Raw genomic sequence first — 20917 nt, 5'->3', positions numbered from 1 at the left:
ACAGCAGAGGGCCGGACCCTCCAGGCAGGGCAGGCCGCATGGGGCAGCACAGAGAACGAGACACCAGCTGTGTCACACGCACGGGCGCTGGCAGGCCTGTGACTCCTTCCAGCCCCCTGGGCTCCTTGACCCTCTGCAGGGCAGCTGGGCATGACAACAGGGTGGGTCCTGCTACTCTCCTGGCCCCTCCCTCCCTTCCCTGAAAGGGCGTGTGGTTGGAGTTGAGAGAGAACACTTTCAGAAATGTTCAACCACTAATGACAGAAGCACACCCTGAATGACAGGCTGGAGCAACGCTGGGATTAGCCACAAACCAGGGGCAGCTGGGACCACTTTGCGTGAATTGCTGCCTCCCTGCCCATGGCCCATGGCCACCCCGCTACCCGCCCACCACACACACACGCACACACGCACACACGCACACAAGGCCATCCCACTACCCGCCCACCATACACACACACACATATACACACAGACACACACACACAAGGCCATCCCACTACCCGCCCACCATACACACACACACATATACACACAGACACACACACACAAGGCCATCCCACTACCCGCCCACCACACACACATGCACGCATACACACAGACACAGACACACACACAAGGCCATCCCACTACCCACCCACCACACACACATGCACGCATACACACAGACACACACACACAAGGCCATCCCACTACCCGCCCACCATACACACATGCACGCATACACACAAACACACACACACCAAGGCCATCCCACCACCCACCCACCATACATACACACACGCATACACATAGACACACACACACACCCTTCCCCCCAAACACACACACACACACACTTCCCCCAGATTCTTCCCTTGCCCTAAATCTGGAGCTTCCACTTTTCCCCTCTTGAATTATCTTTAAAATAATACTCTCAGAAAGAAGAGAAGGCCTGAACATTTGAGGAAAATCTTCTCTTCAGCAGTTGCTTCTTTGGGAGGATTCAGTTCAGTTCAGTTCAGTCACTCAGTCGTGTCTGACTCTTTGTGACCGCATGGACTGCAGCACGCCAGACTTCCCTGTCCATCAGCAACTCCCAGAGCCTGCTCAAACTCATGGGAGGACTCACTCAACCCTTAAAAGATGGGACTGTGTCGTGATTAAAAATCTGGCCCAAATGCTGAAACCACACACCATAAGCCAAAATAGTACCAGGATGCAAGGGGGGTGATGGGGTGGAGATGAGCTGGGCTCCACCACAGGCAGCCTGGCTTCGGCTCTGCCAATGACTTCAACCTTGGCCTGATCCCTCCGCCGTTTTGGGGGCGGGAGGGAACAGCCCTGCAGACCCTGGGGCAGTCAAAAGGCGGCGGGACAGCAAACTCCACGAGTGGTTTTGAGTCCTCTAGTTACCGAGATTCGGCTCCACTAGAGTATGTGCTTTCTCAGGATGCTGGCGTGAACTTACCTAAGCTCCTCTCTCAGGTCAGACGCTAAGGCCTCCCTAAGGAATACCAGTCAAGGTCCGGGTCCGAGGATTCTCTCTCCATGCTCCAGAAAACGATCTGATGCAAGTGAGGCCCCCAGCAAAGGGCTCCTCGCTGTCCCTTGCCATTCAAGCATTGACATTCGGTGTTGGCCTCGGTCCTCAGCTAACCCTGAGAGCCACAGCCTCAAATGCTGTGAGATATTTGGCACTGTCCTTCATGAAAGCCAGCAACTTGAATTCAATCATTATTTTCTGACCTATTAGGCCATGTTCTAGAGCTAGCAACAAATTAAAAGAGTCCCTGACCTCAAGGACCTACATGTTAGGGGAAAGGCAGTGATCAATAATTCTGCTCAGACACAAACTTGCGTCACTCCCTATGATGCTGGTGTGTGGGAGTCACTGGCTAGTGAGTGAGCCTGGCAGGTAACAGCACTGTCACCCAGGGCAGCTTTGTTGATCCTCATCACATATGCAATAGTTTATGTGGAACAATTAAACAAAACTTTATTAAAAAAAAAAAAAAAGGCAGCCTTACTATCGGTAATGTAAATTAAAACAAAATGAAGAGTCAAAAGAAGTAACAGCTCACAAGACACAAAAACAAAAGTTTCTGCTAAATTAAAAAATGAAATTCAAAATTTGGTGGTGGCTCAGAACTTGGGATTGGTAAGTCTATCATATCCTTTATGAGGAAATGGATTTTAAAAGCACTTCATTAAAATTCAAAACTTCTGCCCTTCCAAAAACACTATCAGGAAAATGAAAAGCTAATCCCTAAACTGGGAAAAATTATTTCTAAAATATGTATCTGATAAAGGATTTCTATCTAGAATATATAAGAAAAAACTTTCAAAACTCAATAATAAAAAGAATAAACCAATAAAACTAACCAAAAAGCTTTAAAAGAGAAGATCTACAAATGGCAAATAAACACATGAGAAACGCTCAACATCAACAGTCATTAGGAAAATGCAAATTAAAACCACAGTGAGATACCATCACACAACTATAAGAACAGACAAAGTAAAAACAAAACAAAAAAGCCTCACACACACAAACAAAAACAAAACAAAAAAATCTGACAGTAAACAGTGTTAGTAAGAACACAAAGCACCCAGGTCTCTCAAACACTGCTGAAGGGAATGCAATGTGGTACTATCATTTTGGAAAAAAGTCTGGCGGTTTCTTATAAAGTTAAACATGCACTTAGTGTACCAACCAGCAATCCTACGCCTAGGTCTTTATGCAGGAGAAAAGAAAACATGTTTATACAAAACTTGTAGGCAAACTATTTTGGGTGACGATTCATAATTTTCAAAACCATAAACAACCCAAATCGGTGAATAAACAGACCGAATGTGGTACATCAACACAGTGAAACACTACTCAGCAAACAAAAGGAATGAACTACTGATGATGAAACAACATAGATGAATCACAAATGAATTATTTGAAGCAGAAGGAGACAGACACAAAAGGTTACAGAGTGTATCATTCCATTTTTATGACATTTAAGAAAAGGTAAAACTGCAGGGACAGGAAACAATTAGTATCTGCCAGTATCTGGAGAAAGAAGCAGGGGCTGACGGCAAGGGAACAAGAGGGAACTTTTGGGGGAGATGAGACATTCTGTATCTTGATTTATGGTGGTGGTTACCAGACTCGATGGGCTTCCAGGTGGCACAGTGGTAAAGAATCCACCTGCCACTGCAGGAGATGCAAGAAACATGGTTTCGATCCCTAGGTGAGGAAGATCTCCTGGAGAAGGAAATGGCAACCCACTCCAGTATTCTTGCCTGGAAAATCCCATGGAGAGAGGAGCCTAGAGGGCTACCATCCATGGGGTAAGAAGAGTTTCAGGCACAGCTGAGTGACTGAGGACACACCAGACTCTGTACTTCTGTCAAAACCCACAGAACTGTACATTGCATAGGGTGTATGTTACCGTATGCAAATTATACCTCCACAGACCTATCTTCATTTTAAAAAGCAATCTGTGTGTTTCAGTCACTGTGAAAACAACTCATAACATGAGAAAAATTTTTACAGTAATCGAAAAGTTTTAAAAGAAAACTTAGGTATGATATGAGGATATTTGTGTGTTAATCACTCAGTCACGTCCAACTCTTTGTGATCCCATGGACTGTAGCCCGCCAGGCTCCTCTGTCCATGGGATTTTCCATGTAAGAATACTGGAAAGAGTCATCATGTCATTTCCTTTAGGGGATCTGCCCCCCCCCCAAAAAAAACACCCAGAAAACAAGAACCTTGAAAGGAATATGATTCAGGCAATACTCAGAACTCTACAAACACCCTGTATTAATAAATACGGGGATTCTTCAATGCCCGAGGACATATCTCTTCCAAATGTCAAGAATTCGTGGCTAACCGGATACTGGGTGCCAAGCATATTTTTCTATCTTGGTAAAAAGGGCCCAGAATACTAAAGGGAAGTTCTTCGACCTCAGAATTCAAGCCCATTAGCTCGGCAAAAGAGAAGTTTCTGGGTAGAACCACTGATGGTGGGGTTTTTCCTCCCTTTAAATTTATTAAAGGAAAAAAAACAGACACAGAAGTTAAATTGCCTGAATAACAAAAATGTTCTCACATCCCAATCCAGGGAATTGATTTTTGCCTAGATGACTAGAAGCAAGAGGGTGGCCGTCCTGCCCCTCTTCCAAGTCCTCTTAACTGTGCATTGTCTTTTAATAGCAGCATGGAAACAAAACTGAGTGAGGCCGGGCTGGTTTCCAGTAAAAGAATCAGAAAAAAAAAAAAAAAAAATCCATAAACAGTCACTTAAAATAGAATCATGGAGGGAAAAATGGGAAGCAGTGATGGGAAAAGAAATGGTTTCCATCATTCAGAGAGGCGTCACTAAGCGAACCTGCTCCCACCTACATGCAGCCTCCTCAATTCTTCCTGTCCATTCAGATGCGGACAAGGAGTGGGGAGTGCAGCCTCCTCAATTCTTCCTGTTCGTTCAAATGTGGACAAGGGGGAGGGGGGTGGGAGGGGGATAAAAAGGGGAGGTGAAAAGGGAAAGGTGCAATTAAGAGTTAAAAATGGGACCACTGGAATCATTCTGAGGGTAATTTACGGCTCCATTCCACACCCTACCTCTGGCTGCCAGCCTCAGAAATGACAGGAAAGGTAAAAATAAGACAACTGCCAAGTCCATTCTACATGACAGAAAGACAAGTGATTTACTTCTGCCCAATCTGGAGAACAGAGAAACATTCTCAATGGTAGCAGCTTTCTGAGACTGAAAAATTCACTTTAAGAGAGATTATATACTACATTTTGACTCATCTCATTCCAGGTTGTATGTTGGGCTTCTTCCATCCCACCCACTTGGGGCAGCAGGCAATGACCTGGGGTTCCCTGAACACAGAAGGCAGCCCCTCACTTATTTGTCCCATGTCCTGAGATGGTACAAGGGCAGAGAACGCTCCAACAGCTCAGCAGACACGCATGGTGGGCCGTCAACCTCCACTGACACACAGCAGGCAGCTGCAGGGAGCTGACCCTGAACACAGGGCTCCAGCTTCTGCTATAGGGGGGCCAGAAAAGGCTCTTCCACCTTTTTCCCCCGACATCACCTCTTGCTTGAACCCGGCCCATGCCAGAGCATCCCTGAGCTATAGCCGCAGACCTGAAAGGACCGCACGGTACCAGAATGACAGTGCCCAGGGCGTTATTTCTAAGAGTTCTGACGCAACAAATCACAAAGGCAGGAATTCAGCAGGAGGGAGGCACGCTCCTTATAGAATATGTTCATCAGACATTCCTCCAAACCTCCCTCTAAACTCCTCCCAAGGAAAATTTGGAGCTTTTGCTGATCGACTGCCTGGCATCCTCTTCTCTAGACTCTTTGCCCAGCTGGCTCCTCTTTCAAATCCTGGTCTAAATGTCCCTTACCTCCCAGGCTGCACTAAACTCCCTGATTTCTCTGGCATAGCATTCTATCCTTTTCCTTAATGGCTTTTTTATTTTAACTTTTTATTTTGTATTGGGGTATAACCAACTAACAATGTTGTGACAGTTTCAGGTGAACAGCTGAAGGGACTCAGCCTTTCTATTTGTAATTTATGTTTGTTTATCTGTTTAATGTCTAACTTCAACAAGGCCCATGAAGGCGGAAGCCATGCCTCTTTAGGTGTAACTTTGTATAACCAGCACCTAACATATGCTTGGCCCCACAGTAGGCACAAAGAAACGTTTGCTGAATGAATAAAGACACAAGCTCTCAAGTACAAAAGCACTCTTGGGCCTGTAACCTCTAATGTTTCCCATGTTCCTGGCAATCCAGTCACTCTTCACCTCCCTGTCTCCAACCACCTCTTTAAAGAATGGAATCTATGTCAAGAGATGGAATCCACAACGTAGTAGGTATTGAGAAGTGTCACAGCTACTGTCTTCCAAAAAAGTTAGCCCTCAACATCATTTAAGAACATTCTCTAGTCTACAAACCAAGGTCTACAAATAAAAATCATTTCATTACACTTTTTTCATGCCGCACATACTAAAATTGCAAGACAATCTCCACATCTAACCAAATTTTATTTATCATGGTTTTTTTTGTTGTTGTTGTTCTATCATTTTCAAGCACTCTCCAACAGGTAAAGACTAGGCAAGGGATTGATTGAACATGGGAATTAAGAGAGATACCTTGTGTGGCAGGAATATTTTCTAAAATGCCCCTCCTCCCAAAGACACCCCACCTCAAAGCATAAAACCAGGGAATATGATGACATATCACACAGCCCAAATTCCTGCTGAGTATGTGGCCTCACTCAAGTTAGAGGGCTTTATAGAGAGACGGCAATGCCCTGTGGAATCAATGCTCATCTCACAGGGATGCGATTTCTGTGATCCAAGTATCCTTCATGAGACACACACTCCTGACATTCAACCATCATTCGGGGATGTGAACAGTTATCCATATGTGGGACATCACTGTTCTCAGAGGGTGAGTAAGTAACACTCTCTCCTGGTACAGTTCAGGAACATGGACGTTACTACACATGCTTTTTCCAAATAAGACGTATTTATGTATCAGCTTATCTCTGATTCCAATGCTAACCGTTGAAGTTGTAAGGACTTGAACAATCCAAGAAAAGGGTTCAAAGTGGAAGTATCAATCATGAAGAATAAATAAAACAGGAGGAGCAGAGACTTCCCTGGTGGTCCAGTGGTTGGGACTCCATGCTTCTACTGCAGGGTGCGTGGGTTGGATCACTGGTTGGAGAACTAGGATCCAGCGAGCCGCGGCCAAAAAAAAAAAAACCAGGGGGAACCCACCACACTCTTGGCGGTCTCACTAAGCTTTAGAAAGACAAGGCTGTCCTGATAAAAAGTCTCCCCTGTACCCTGTGCCCCTGAAACCATCACTTCTCAGGGAGTCGAGGTGCCAAGGAATGTAAACCGGTAGCAAGACCCACCCTGAAGTCCTGGCAAGTGAGAAGCAGGAACACAAGACTCTTTCAACTCAACAAGGATTCACTGAGCTGCTGCTACGTGCAGCAGAGCACTATGCGGGGCCCTGGTGGGGACACAAAGATGCATAAGGCCCAGATGAGTTTGGCTGAGAACTCCCCCTGTACCCCTCCCCACCTTCAAAATAAGAGTGCTGTAGATGGGAGAGAAAATAAAACAACTCCTCAGGAGTCCCCATTTCATCATTCTTCTCTACATGTAAAGCAAAACTTTAGGGTGTGATTTCAAATAAAGGTTTTGCTTACCTTTTTTGAAGGAAAAAATTTTAAAGAGAAAGAACAAAACCAACCATATCCTCATCTCCCCTTCTCTTTCACCAAACATCAGTGATTCACACCATCTCCTACTCTAGACTTTCACTAATCTCATGTTAAAAAGTGCTGTCAATTTCTTATTTGAAAGTTGTACCTTCAAAGGCCTTTTATGAACACACAAAATAGACCCGATACATAGATGTGCCATGAAAGTCCAAGACACATCCCCGTCCAAACAGAAAATCTTCAGACAGGGAGCCAGGGAAGAAATTCTTCTCTCTACGCTGTTAAGTGCAGAATTTCACACTCCATTATCAAATCATCCATGAGCCAAAGATACCTTCAACTCATAAAGACAAAGAAAAGGCAGGCCAAACACAGGCTTAAAGTGGCAAGTTAGCTTAGCAAAGATAGACAAAGAAAGCAGAACAGACAGCACTTAAAAAGGCAAGAGGATGAAAAGATACCATGAATCACAAGAAACAAATGGACCAACCATGACAGTTAAAAGATACAAGGTATTATATTGGTTGGGGTTTATTTTTCAATCTTTTTTTTTTAATTGAAGTATTGCTTACATACAAACTACATTAGTTTCAGGTATACCACATAGTCATCTGACATTTATATACATTTTGAACTGATGTAGATAAAGTCTAGCAATCATCTGTCACCAAAGTGATCACAAAATTATTGACCATATTCCCCATGCTGTACATTATATTCTCATGATTTATTTATTCTATAACCAGAAGTCTGCATCTCTTAATCCCCTTCATCTAGTTCTTCCAACTTGCCATCCTCCTTGTATTGCTTGTTAAAAATCCAGTTCAGTAATGTTTTGAGCAACACCATCTAGTATATAAGCACCAAAAATGTGGAAACTAAATGGATGCAGAAAATATGACAAGAAAATACAAAACAAAAGGAAGCTGGGGAAGTTATGCTAATACCAACTAAACAAACTTTTTTAATGATTTTTTAAAATTCAGGCATAATTTACATATAGTAAAATTCACTCCCTTTCAAGGGTACAGTTAAATGAGTTTTACAAGCATATACAATCATGTTATCACCACCATGATCAAGATATAAAACACTTTCACTGCTGCCCAAAATTTCTTGGTGCCCTGGGTAGTCATTGCTTCCTCTCAATTCCCAATAATTGCTAACAGGATTTCTGTCCCAATCATTTTGCCTCTTCCAGAATATTATATAAATGGAATCACATAAAATGCAGCCTTTTCTGTCTGGCTTTTTTTAATTTACCATATTAACCATTTTATTTTACTTATTTATTTACTTTTGACCCCACCGCCTGGCTTACAGGATCTTAGTTCCCTGACCAGGAATTGAACCTGGCCCCCCAGGCAGTGAGGCTTCCCTTGATAGCTCAGTTGGTAAAGAATTCACCTGCAATGCAGGAGACCCCAGTTAATTCCTGGGTCAGGAAGATCCCCTGGAGAAGGGAAAGGCTATCCACTCCGGTATTCTGGGCTGGAGAATTCTGTGGACTGTATAGTCCATGGGGTTGCAAAGAATCGGACATGACTGAACGACTTTCACTTTCTCTTTCACTTTCCAAGAAGTGAAAGCGTGGACTCCTAACCACTGGACTGCCAAGGAAGTCTTTTGTATATCTGGCTTCTTGCATTTAGTATAATTCTTTTTAGAGTCATCCATGCTGTTTAATGCTGTTCCTTTTTATTGTCCAGAACAAATAAAATTTTAAAGGTGCTAGAAAAAGAAAGGATCACAAGATAAAAATTTCAATTCACCCATAAGACATATTTCAAACTTGCACAGTGGGTCCAAGAATAAAACCTTTAAATAGACAAAGCAGAAATTCTTGGATACAACCTGGCCCCACCTATTAACTGCCATCACCTCCTCCTATTTTCCCATCATCCCCTCCACACCAGCCAGACTGGCCTCCTCCAACTCCAAAGGCCCATTCCCAGCTGGGTTCCTTGGCAAAAGCCACTCCTCTGTCCAAAAGTCTTCCCTGACAACAGAGCCTCATGGAAAAATCCCTCATCTCCTTCAAGGCTTTGCTTACAGGTCACCTTCTTAACCATACCTCTCTCAACTGCATTATTTCATAGTGCATCCTGTTGCTATGTAATGAGTCCACAAGATCAAACCTGCAGACAAGGTCAGCTGGGCCTTTGCGGCTGTAATTCTAGCAGAATGGTAGGGGGCAGATGCTAGAATGAAGTGAACTCATACATAAATAGGAATAAGGATGGGAGACTCAGAATATTGAGACTAGTATTTTCGCTATATTTTCAATACGGTATGGGTGCATAACAACTTCAGGAAATCCTGTGATGTGTTCTGTGCTTTAGTCCTGTGACTATTTTTACCTAATGCAAAGTGAAAAACCTAAATATAGAATTGTTCCAGTGTATAAAAAGTCATTCTATTTAGGTTATTGAGTATGCCATCATAAAGACAGTCGCTAAACTAAACCCTAAATCTCCACTTCCGCAGACCTTGGCGCTTTCAAAAGGAGACAACCAGGGCCAACAGACTCCTAAAGGAAACGTCTAACCTCACCACACCAAACCACAGCCACAAACACCATGGCTTCAGCAGTCCTTTTCCCCGCCATCCACATCTGTTCAAAGCATTTGCAGTCAGTTCTGTTCCAATCTTTGATCATCACATACCCAAACTGCCCTGGTTCCCATGACTCAAGTCTTTTCTCTGAGATCCATACTCTTTACTGACTTCTCTCTAAACATTTTCCCTTTCGTTGTCTTTTTCTTTTTTTTTTAATTATTTATTTATCTGGGTACTCCAGGTCTTAGTTGCAGAATGCAGGTTCTAGTTCCCTGATCAGACTCCTACATCAGGAGTGTGGAGTCTTAGCCACAGGACTACCAGGGAAGTCCCAACTCTTGCCCTTTCAATTACAATTTTCTAGGACTGAGAAGTCCTAGAATCCAGATACAGGTCTCGTTAAAGTAGAAATTTCACCCCTGCCCCCTAAGTCATGGAGACCCTTATACTGGTACCATTGTTCAATGTCAGGAATACACTTTGTTGTTCTCTGCATCTCCTCCTACGGATACACTTTGAGAGGAATGACTCTGCCCCAGAGTCACTCAGTACCAGTGTTCCACAGGGCCTACTAAGCACCAATCACGACCATTATGGGGGAAGTCAATTTAAAGTGACAGCTTCAGACTTCCCTGGTGGTCCAGTCACTAAGACTCCACACTCCCAATGCAGGGGCCCCAGGTTTGATCCCTAGTCTGGGAGCTAGATCCCATATGCTGCAACTAAGTGTTTGCATGCTGCAATGGAGCCACCACCTGCAGCTAGTCCTCCACTCCTCTTTCTCCAGTTCCCACATCAATCCTCTTGATCCCTAGGTCCTAGGGACCTGAATCTAGGAATCCTCTAGGTCCCTGAGTCCCTGAGTCTAGCCTCGGCCTCCACTGTGTCAAGACATTCCTACCTTCTTCTGCCTTCTCCTGTGTCCCTTCTCCTACCCCCTCACTACAGGGGCCAGTAGACTCTCCAACAACAAGGTAGCTAGGTTCTGGAAGCAGTTTATTGTTTTAGTTGCTAAGTCATGTCCAACTCTTTTGCAACCCCATGGATGGTAGCCTTCCAAGCTCCTCTGTCCATGGGATTTCCCAGGCAGGACTGGAGTGGGTTTCTATTTCCTTCTCCAGAGGATCTTCCCAACCCAGGGATGGAACCTGTGTTTCCTGCATTAGCAGGCGGGTTCTTTACCACTAGTGTCACGTGGGAAGCCCAAATGAATGAGTATGTGCTGTATGCAAATAAAATTTTATTTATTTGCATAAGAAGTGGTCAAGAGGATAAGAAGACAAGACTCAGACTGGAAGAAAATATTTGTAAAAACATATCCTGATAAAAGACTGTTATCCAAAATATACAAAGAACTCTTAAAACTCAACAACAAGAAAAGGAAAAACCTGATTTAAAAAATGGGCAAAAGGCCTGAACAGACACCTCACCAGAAAAGATATATAGATGGCAAACGAATATATGAAAAGATGCTCTACACTGTATGTCATTAGAGAAATGCAAATGAGAGACCATGACATGCCTGTTAGAAAGGCCAAAATCTAGAACACTGACAACACCAAATGCTGGTGAGGATGTGGAGCAACAGGAACTCTCATCCGTTGCTGGTGGGGATATAAAATGGTAGAGCCATTTTGGAAGACAACTTGGCAATTTGTTACAAAACTAAACGTGCTCTTTTGCTCTTACCATACAACCTAGCAATTGCTCTCCTTTGTATTTATCCAAAGGAGTGGAAAACATGTCCACAGAAAAATGTGCACAGGGATGTTTACAGTAGCTTTGTTCAAAATTGTCAAAACTCGGAAGCAACCAAGATGTCCCTCAGTAGGTGAATGGATAAATAAACTGTGCTATGTCCAGATGATGAAATATTATTTCAGTCAATTCAGTTCAGTCGCTCAGTCGTATCCAACTCTTTGCGACCCTGTGGACTGCAGCATGCCAGGCATCCCTGTCTACCACCAACTTCTGGAGTTTACTCACACTCATGTCCATTGAGTCGGTGATGCCATCCAATCATCTCATCCTCTGCCATCCCCTTCTCCTCCCGCAATCTTTCCCAGCATCAGGATCTTTTCAAATGAGTCAGTTCTTCACATCAGGTGGCCAAAGTATTGGAGCTTCAGCTTCAGCATCAGTCCTTCCAATGAATATTTAGGACTGATTTCCTTTAGGAAGAACTGGTTGGATCTCCTTGCAAGAGTCCAAGGGACTCTCAAGAGTTTTCTCCAACACCACAGTTCAAAAGCATCAATTCTTCGGCACTCAGCTTTCTTTATAGTCCAACTCTCATATCCATACATGACTACTGGAAAAACCAAAGCTTTGACTAGATGGACCTTTGCTGGCAATAATGTCTCTGCTTTTTAATATGCTATCTAGGTTGTTCATAACTTTTTTCCAAGGAGCAAGCATCTTTTAATTTCATGGCAGCAGTCACTATCTGCCGTGATTTTGGAGCCCCAAAACATAAAGTGTGTCACTGTTTCCATTGTTTCCCCATCTATTTGCCATGAAGTGATGGGACCAGAAATATTATTTAGTTCTAAAAAACAAATGAGCTATCAAACCATGAAGGGACACAGAGGAACCTCAGATGCATACTACTAAGTGAAGGGCTACAATCTGAGCTACAAATTTTATGATTTCAGTTAGATGACATTCTAGAAAAAGCAAAACTACATAGACAGTAAAAAAATCAATGGTTAACAGGGAGAGAGGGATGAACAGACAGAATACAGGAGATCTTTAGAGCACTGAAACTATTTTGTATAATGCTATAATGGTGGATGCATGTCACTATAGTGATAGTGATAGTGATAGTGATAGTGAAGTCGCTCAGTCGTGTCTGACTCTTTGTGACCCCATGGCCTGGGGTCTACCAGGCTCCTCCATCCATGGGATTCTCCAGGCAAGAATACTGGAGTGGGTTGCCATTTCCTTCTCCAGGGGATCTTCCCGACCCAGGGATTGAACCCAGGTCTCCCACAGACGCTTTTAGCCTCTGAGCCACCAGGGAAGCATGTCACTATACATGTGTCAAATCATAAAGTACACAACACCAAGAGTGAACCCTAATATAAACTATGGACACTGGGGGATAAAGTCTCTCATTATCATTTGGGATGATGATGTGTCAGTGTAGGTTCAATGACTGCAGCAACACGAACCACTCTAGTGTTGGGTGCTGACGGCATGCTCCCCACTGTGGGAGGCTGTGTGTATGTGGCAGGTGGGAAATCTCTGTACTTGCTGCTCAGTGTTGCTGTGAACCAAACACTGCTCTAAACAAACAAACAAGTGGCAGTCTGGATTTGACCTGCAGACCATGGCTGGCTTCAGCTATCATCCTGAATATCTTGTGTCAACATTACCAAATGACTAATATGTCCAAATGTGCCAAGTTCTCTTATTCTCAATTGCCTTTGCCCACGCTGTTCCCTCAGCCTGAGCGACGTCCCTTTCCCCCACTTCACTGGTCTGCAAACTCCTTCAAAATACAGATCAAATGTGTGAGGTCTTCCCATATTATCCCCTGGTGGATTTAGGTAAACTTTCCACTAGCTTCACTCACCACCACCATGGGGTCCATCATACTACCCTGGAACTGTCACTTCTGTCTGTCTCCCACCAAATGCCAGTCCTCAATGTCAAGGGCCATGACTTTTTTATCTTTTTATCTACAACCCAGCTCACAGCCTGGCATTCATGTGTGTGGAACAAATACTGTCTCCAACAAAAATTACCTCCAATAAAAACTACCTCCAATAAAGATCAGTGAGATAATGGATCTGAATAAACAAACATTCAATAGGGAATTCCCTGCTGGTCTACTGGTTAAGACTCTGTGCTTCCACTGCCAGAAACCTGAGTTCAACCCTTGGTCAGGGAACTAAGATCCCACAAGCCACATGGCACAGCCAAAAAAACAAAAACAAAACCCCAAAACAAAAACCGTACAATAATGCATAATGCATAGTTTTAATCAGTGCAGAATTAATAAATTAACATATAAATAAATGTGTACTTCATCTCGATGATGACTTTTCAACGTCTGGCTTTGAGAATGCAGGGTAGCTCTTGCCCACGGTCTCAATCCTATTCCTTACATGCCATCTACTCAGAAGAGAGCCCTGCAAGCCCCTTGTGTGCAGGAACCGGATCTCAGTTATTACCATATGAGTAAACAGATTACTCTTTCCCAGCAATTGTAATGAGCCTACAGCTAGATTTTAAGTAGAAGTTCTTCAGTGGGAGGCCTGAATGGAGACCATAAAGACATTTGGATCAGTGTCACACTGACAGGGTGACATCACCACATCACTGCAGGTTGAAGGGAATTCCCTGGTGGGCAGTGGTTAGGAATCGGTGCTTTCACTGCTGGGGCCCCAGGTTCAGTCTCTGGTTGGGGAACTAAGGTCCTCAAGTGGCACAGCATGGCCAAAAATAACTAACTACAGTTCCGAATCAAGCACCTTTAGTCATCTCGGTGGAAGGACAGGTGGCAGTGGCCAACAATGACAGAGAGTGACCCAGCGCCTGAAGGCTCAGTTCCCATCCACCTCTTGCTCCCATTAGCTTTGCTTCCCAGTCTTTGCTGGCCACCCCCCTGCCAAGGACTTCCAGCAGTGTTCCCAGCAGCCTCACACTCGGTGAAGTTTATTTTTCTTTCCTTTCTGGGTTAGGCTGTCTGCAGACACAGCTGATGAGCTATTTAGAGCTCACCAGAGACCTTGGGCCTTTCCATGTCTCCAAGATTAGGGCTTTTAAATCTCCAGAGGTCATTAATGCCAAGGCAAGAGAGTCAATAAATCTGATATGCTTTCATCAAAGCAGGATAAAAAGGGAGAGAGGAAAGGAGGGTGGATGAAAAGTCTATCATAGGAGGGTATGAACTTTCACATGTCAAAGAACTGTGTGGGAACCTGTTAAAATGCAGATTCTGACCAACACGACCCAATACTGACAAGCTGATGGGGAACGGAGGCCTCCAGCCCTTCACACCAAACACACACACAAACATGCTCATGCACACTCATGTACATTCACATATATTCTTACAATAAATATATATATAGTACATAATAAAGAAAAGTTAATTACTTAAGCCCCTATATCTTCTTAACCAAGATCTCTTTCACAGATTTCAGACCTATAAGTGAAAAACTTTATGAACCCAAAAGCAAATTCAATGCATTCTTCCATTTGCTCATACCATTTCCCTGTTTGACAATGGAAAATCTATGTGGATTCTAAACAGAGGAGCTAGTTGTTCAAGTTGGAAGAAATCTTTTTTTTCTCATCTTTTTTTTAAATTTTTTGTTTTGTTTTGGGGTACAGCCAATTAAGAATTAACAATGTTGTGACAGTTTCAGATGAACAGTGAAGGGAGTCAGCCATACATACACATGTATCCATTCTTCCCCAAACTCCCCTCCCATCCAAGCTGCCACATAACATTCAACTGAGTTCCATGTGCCATACTGTAGGTCCGTCTTGGTTATCCATTTTAAATATAGCAGTATGTCCACGCCCATCCCAAACTTCCTAACTATCTCTTCCCTTCCACCATAAGTTCATTCTCTAAGTCTGAATCTCTTTCCGTTCTGTAAGTTTACTTGTATCATTTCTTTTTAGGGTCTGCATATAAGAGATGTCAAAGGATATTTATCCTTTTCTGTCTGCAAGTCAGAAGAAATCTTAAGTCTGTGCTTGGAGCAACAGCATAGTTCACAGACAGTCCTATGATGGTTTCACCCATCAGTTGACACCAGCTTAATGCTCTGATTTCATGTAAGAGCCCAGAAGGAGGGGGTAAAATCACAGGTGATGAAGAATCAGCAAACCACAGAGGGATTCCAACGCCCTGGCTTTCCACCTTTAGTCTGGAATTTCCCAACCATTTCTCACCTGAATTTCCCAACCATTTATCTCTGAAGAGGGCTGCCAGTACCATCGGGGATCCCCCTGATGGGTTCTTTTTCCCTCCATGTTCAACCCACTGTTAGCTTCTCTAGTTACCAGCATTAGCCCCTAAGCCACTGGACTGAACCCCTGAACGGTGGACAAGTCTCTCTGCAAATATCCACCCTCCCTCTCATCAGTGTCTTCCTCTCCACATACTCATCTCTTCTCTCCCAGAGCCTCCCATGACATGAAACTTCACATACACTGCATATGCCATGAAGACTGCATGTGGAAAGCAGACACCGTACTTCTGGCAAGCCTCGTGCAAGGCGATGTGTGCACGACACCAGGCACACAGGAGATCTGCAAAACCTGAATTGACTTAGGCACGGTTCCCAAGTCAGCCCTCATTCCAGCAAAATAAAACAAACACTGGGGGATTACTGGAAGGTGTGGAAGGCCCTCCCCATGCCAACTAGCACACACTCTCCCAGGGGGCTCCGCAACACTGGACCAGGGAACACGGGCTGAGGATGCAGCTCAGGACGGCACACTAGCAGACAGAGCCCAGGGTACCCCACATGATGGTCCCCACTCCAAGCACAAAATGATACCAGACTGGCCCTCTCGGGCCACTAAGATTACTGATATTCTGACACGTGGTCTGGCAGTGGCCAGCTTTCATCTGGACCCTGTTCCCAAGGCCCAGATGACATTCTCCCACCTGAGATTTCTAAGTGGCGGAAGCGCGGCTGACAAGGCCAGCATGGAGCACCGTCTTAGAATCACTAGCTCCACCACTGTAAAGATGAACAGGGCAGAAGAGAAATGAGTGCTCATCATCCAACCTGGAGAAACCCGAAGTTCTGAAACCTGTCTGCCTCAAATGGTACACAACAATCTCTGCAACCGAACACCATCCCTATTCAGCTTACCAAGATTGGTAGATGATAGTTTCTGTATTGTGAAATATATCATGCAAATGAAAGCATATATTAAATATTCAGTTAAAGAAAAAAAACTCTGCGCTAAGAAATAGCATTCCCAGTACCCAGAAGCTTTCATTGTGTTTTTTCTTCATTAAACCCACCAGTGACAACCATCCTCCTGAATTTAGGTAGGGTTAACGATTCCCTTCTGTTTTTTACAGTTTTACCACCTACGAAGGTATCCATAAAAAATACATATATATATACATGGTTTCATTTTACATTTTTAAACTTTATATAAATGACATCATACTGTATATTTTTTCTGTCATCTGCAGCTCTTGTTCAACATTATGTTTCTGAGATTCCAACACACTGATATTAACTATCTATTCCCCATTTTTTTGCTACCAGACAGCATTTCATTGCAAGACTATACAACAGTGTGTGATATTAACTCTTTCTTTACTCAACCAGACCCACTGAGTGGATACTAATGTGGTTGGTCTGCTAATAACTTTATGCCATGGGTGGTGATACCGTGCTGGCTTCCACATGGCAGCCCAAATGGCAAAACAACTAGAGATGTTCCACCTGATGACCCCTAACGAGTGGGAAAGATCCCACTAGGAGACAGAGTTATGAGGTCCTGTTCTGCAAGCACCTGGAAATGTTGCTGGATGAACTTGGGGAGATGAATCCTTAAGATACAGTTCTTACATGGTTCCAATTCTATAGCTTTATAAAGCAGGGGCAGGAGAGGAAAAGGCTGCTTTCACACTGCAATCTTCACCTTCACAGGCACATCAGAGCACCTTTGATCATGGAGAATAGCACCCAAGTCCAAGAAAAACCTACCCTTTCAGACGGCGAAAGCTAAATATTTAGTCTGGGAGGCGGCGGGCCGAAGCCCGTCATTCTCTCTGCCACAGGAAACCAAGGACAGCAGAGGATTGTCCCTGAGTCCTGAAGGTTTGATTCATCACCCTCCTAACTACAGACTCCTGGACAGGAATGCTTCATCATGCGTTACGTCCCAGGTTTGGGGGTGGGGAAGTGGGGCGTGAAAGACAGTCTCCAGATGCAACTCCTGGCCACCTTTACTGCGCGATGCCTGTGTGCAAGGCCCTCAGATGGTATTGTGTGTTAGTCACTCAGTCGTGTCTGACTCTTTCTGACCCCATGGACTGTAACTCACCAGGCTCCTCTGTCCATGGGATTCTCCAGCAAGAATGCTGGAGTGAGTAGACATTCCCTTCTCCAGGGGATCTTCCCAACCCAGGGATTGAACACGGGTCTCCTGCGTTACAGGCAGGTCCTTTATCATCTGAGCCACCTAACTCATCCCAGTTAATTCCTGCAGTGATCCCGTGAGGCAGGCGATACCCCCATTTTACACCTGAAAAGACTGAGGCTAAGAAGTTTGATGACTTGCCCTAGCAAGTCAGTGACAGGCCAGGATTCAGTCTACATCTGCTGCCAGAGCCTCACATTCATCCAGTAGACCACTCTGCCACCCCCTGTGTACACGGTGACTTCACAAAGGCCAAACATGCCAAAGTGTCTGCCACCAAATGGCAGCGGATTCCACGCCCACACACAATGAATACCTGGAGGCCTGTGAAAATTCACAGACCACACATGAAAATGCAGCAGTAGCCAGGCAGATGGAGAAGGCGCCCAACGGCTTCAATCACCTACAAGCACTCTGTCCACTGACAGTTAACCAGCACTACATGTCCACTGTGTGTTGTGGGCAAAATTGCAACCGATTTTCTACTGAAGTCTGGCTACTGCTCTAACCATCAACAACCCTCAACACAAACAAGAGCACAAAGGAGGGCTAACCAGATATGTGAATTTCAAGGTCTACCTATCAGAGAACTGAAGACAGCAACAAATAGCTCAAGAACTTAAGTCCGAAACTGTTAAGAGCTGAACGCTGCCTTCCAGCCCCAAATTGAGTGACATCAGTTGTGCTTGACACAAATTTTCCAAGTCAGCTCAAAGACCAAGATGGCAGTGACGAGCACCAGGGCTCAGAGGCAGCATTCTCACAGTGGACATCTGAGGTGTTCCTCTCCACCAGCCACTCGCCACTGCAGAGATTCTGTTTTTCTAGCTCTGGGTGCCAATGGTGTCTCTGTTGATACAAGATTTGCCAATTGCATTGTTGTTCCTTAACCTGTGAGACTACAGTAGTCATGTATGGACGTGAGAGTTGGACCATAAAGAAGGCTGAATGCTGAAGAATTGATGCTTTCAAATTGTGGTGCTGGAGAAGATTCTTGATAGTCTCTTGGGCAGCAAGAACATCAAACCAGTCAATCGTAAAGGAAATCAGTCCTGAATATTCACTGGAAGGACTGATGCTGAAGCTGAAGCACCAATATTTTGCTCACCTGATGCAAAGAACTGACTCATTGGAAAAGACCCTGATGCTAGGATAGATTGAAGGCAGGAGGAGAAGGGGAAGACAGAGGATCAGATGGTTGGATGGCATCACCAACTCAGTGGACATGAGTTTGAGCAAAGTCCGGGAGATAGTGAAGGACAGGGAAGCCTGGTGTGCTACAGTCCATGGGGTCACAAAGAGTCAGACACAACTGAGCAACTAAACAACAACAACCCTTTGAGGCTCAGCCACTTTTCCTAACTTAAAGTCTCTCTTCTCCATGATAGACTAGGTGACCCATCTTCAGGATATGAGGCCAGAGCTCTGCAGAAGCTTGGAGAAAAGACAACAGGGAAACGGTACCTCTACTACTAATGATGCTATAGACAGAAGATCCAAACGTCTAACCCTCTCTTATTCCTGATGCCTGCCGGCCATTGAGACCTCACAAACCCTCAAAACCACAAAATCCAGACAGGCTGATGACTGTCCTCAGAGCAGTCTTTCCAGATGCTGCGGGTATATAGCAGCCCCAGCTCGCTATGTACTCTGTTTCTTAAAGCATTATTCCCCCATGCCCCAGGACTTGTTTGGGAAGATTTTGCCAGTTATTCACCTGCTCTCTGGTTTACAAACTACATTCCATATGATTCTTTTCCTTAAAATTTCTTTAAAACATCTAGGAATTTTGTACAGTGTGACAAACAATGAAACAATAAGCAATATATAATAAAAACTCCTCCCCATCTAATATACTTAAAACTATTCCCCTGCCTGGGAATTTAGTGGCCGTGGAGATGAATATGCATCATTAACACAGCTATAAGATGGGGATGTCAGTAAATAAAGTCTAATAATAACATTATTTGTGACGTGTATATAACAAGTATAATACAGCTCAGACTCTGAGTGCAGAAGGTCTGAATCAGCACCCCAAAGGGAATCATGGATCATCCCCAAAAACAGACAGAAAACACCACATGTACAAAAACACTGCTCCGGGACCTCCCTGGCGGGCTGCTGGTTAGAAATCTTCCTGCTAATGCAGGCCGCAGGGGTTTGATCCCTGGTCCAGGAGGATCCCACAGGCCTTGGGGCAGCTAGGCCCGTGCACCACAACTACTGAACCCTGTGTGCCCTAAGGCCCACGCTCTGCAACAAGAGAAACCACTGCAATGAGGCGCCTTCGCACCACAACTAGAGAGCAGCCCCAGATCACTGTTAACTAGAGAAAATCTTTGTACAGCAAGCCTAAATAAAAAGGAAAAAAAAAAAAAAAAAGAACCACTGCTCTAAGTTGCTCCTTTGTATTTCCTGGAAGGATAACTGTGGCCATGATACCTGATCATCAAAAAGAAGTTAAGCTCTGCTCAGTAGTTCCTTTTGGCCAAATAAACAACTTGGTCCATCCCCATCTTTGTCAAGGAACCACTGACCCTTCTGAGAATCCTGAGTTGTGTATTCCCCTCTGGGCCATATTAACATACTTATAAGTCTTGCAAGTCAGTTACAACCTCTCTGGAAATTTCTGACAGTTTCTAACATAAACTGTTCCTTGTCACTTTCCCACATGTTTTCAGGAGCTCTAAGCAATCCTGGCTCCCCTCCTTCACAGGGCAGGAGGAGGATGTCTTACCGGGATCTCCCACCAAAGCAGTTTGTGCTGGGGGGCTGGTGGCGGTTCTCTGGAGCAACGGCTGTCCCGCTGGATTCTCTCGAAGGTGGCTGTGAACCTGGGAAAGGGATCCATCATAAGAAATAAACATTGAGGAGCTCACACCTCTGTTCGAGATGTGGGTACAGCAACACCCCTAACTGCGTGTTTTCACCCCCAAGCGAGTGTCCACTCAGCTGCAGCTGCCAGCCCAACAAGGACAGGGAGGGCCAGGTG

At 44.4% G+C, this 20917-nt stretch overlaps 1 protein-coding gene across 3 annotated transcripts in view; it reads right to left on the bottom strand.

Annotated features, from left to right (window-relative positions):
- The window catches only part of WWP2 (WW domain containing E3 ubiquitin protein ligase 2), a 140697-nt gene that overhangs the window by 61243 nt on the left and 58537 nt on the right, over positions 1-20917 (bottom strand). For all 3 annotated transcript variants that reach the window (XM_061138851.1, XM_061138849.1, XM_061138850.1), the window contains exon 6: positions 20663-20759. In XM_061138851.1, the coding sequence (XP_060994834.1) occupies positions 20663-20759 (97 nt within the window). The remainder of the gene's footprint in view (positions 1-20662; positions 20760-20917) is intronic.

The sequence above is a fragment of the Dama dama genome, chromosome 4 (assembly GCF_033118175.1).
Source record: "Dama dama isolate Ldn47 chromosome 4, ASM3311817v1, whole genome shotgun sequence".
NCBI lineage: Eukaryota > Metazoa > Chordata > Mammalia > Artiodactyla > Cervidae > Dama > Dama dama.
Note: the sequence above shows the minus strand (reverse complement) of the source record. Positions and strands in the feature narration are given on the sequence as shown.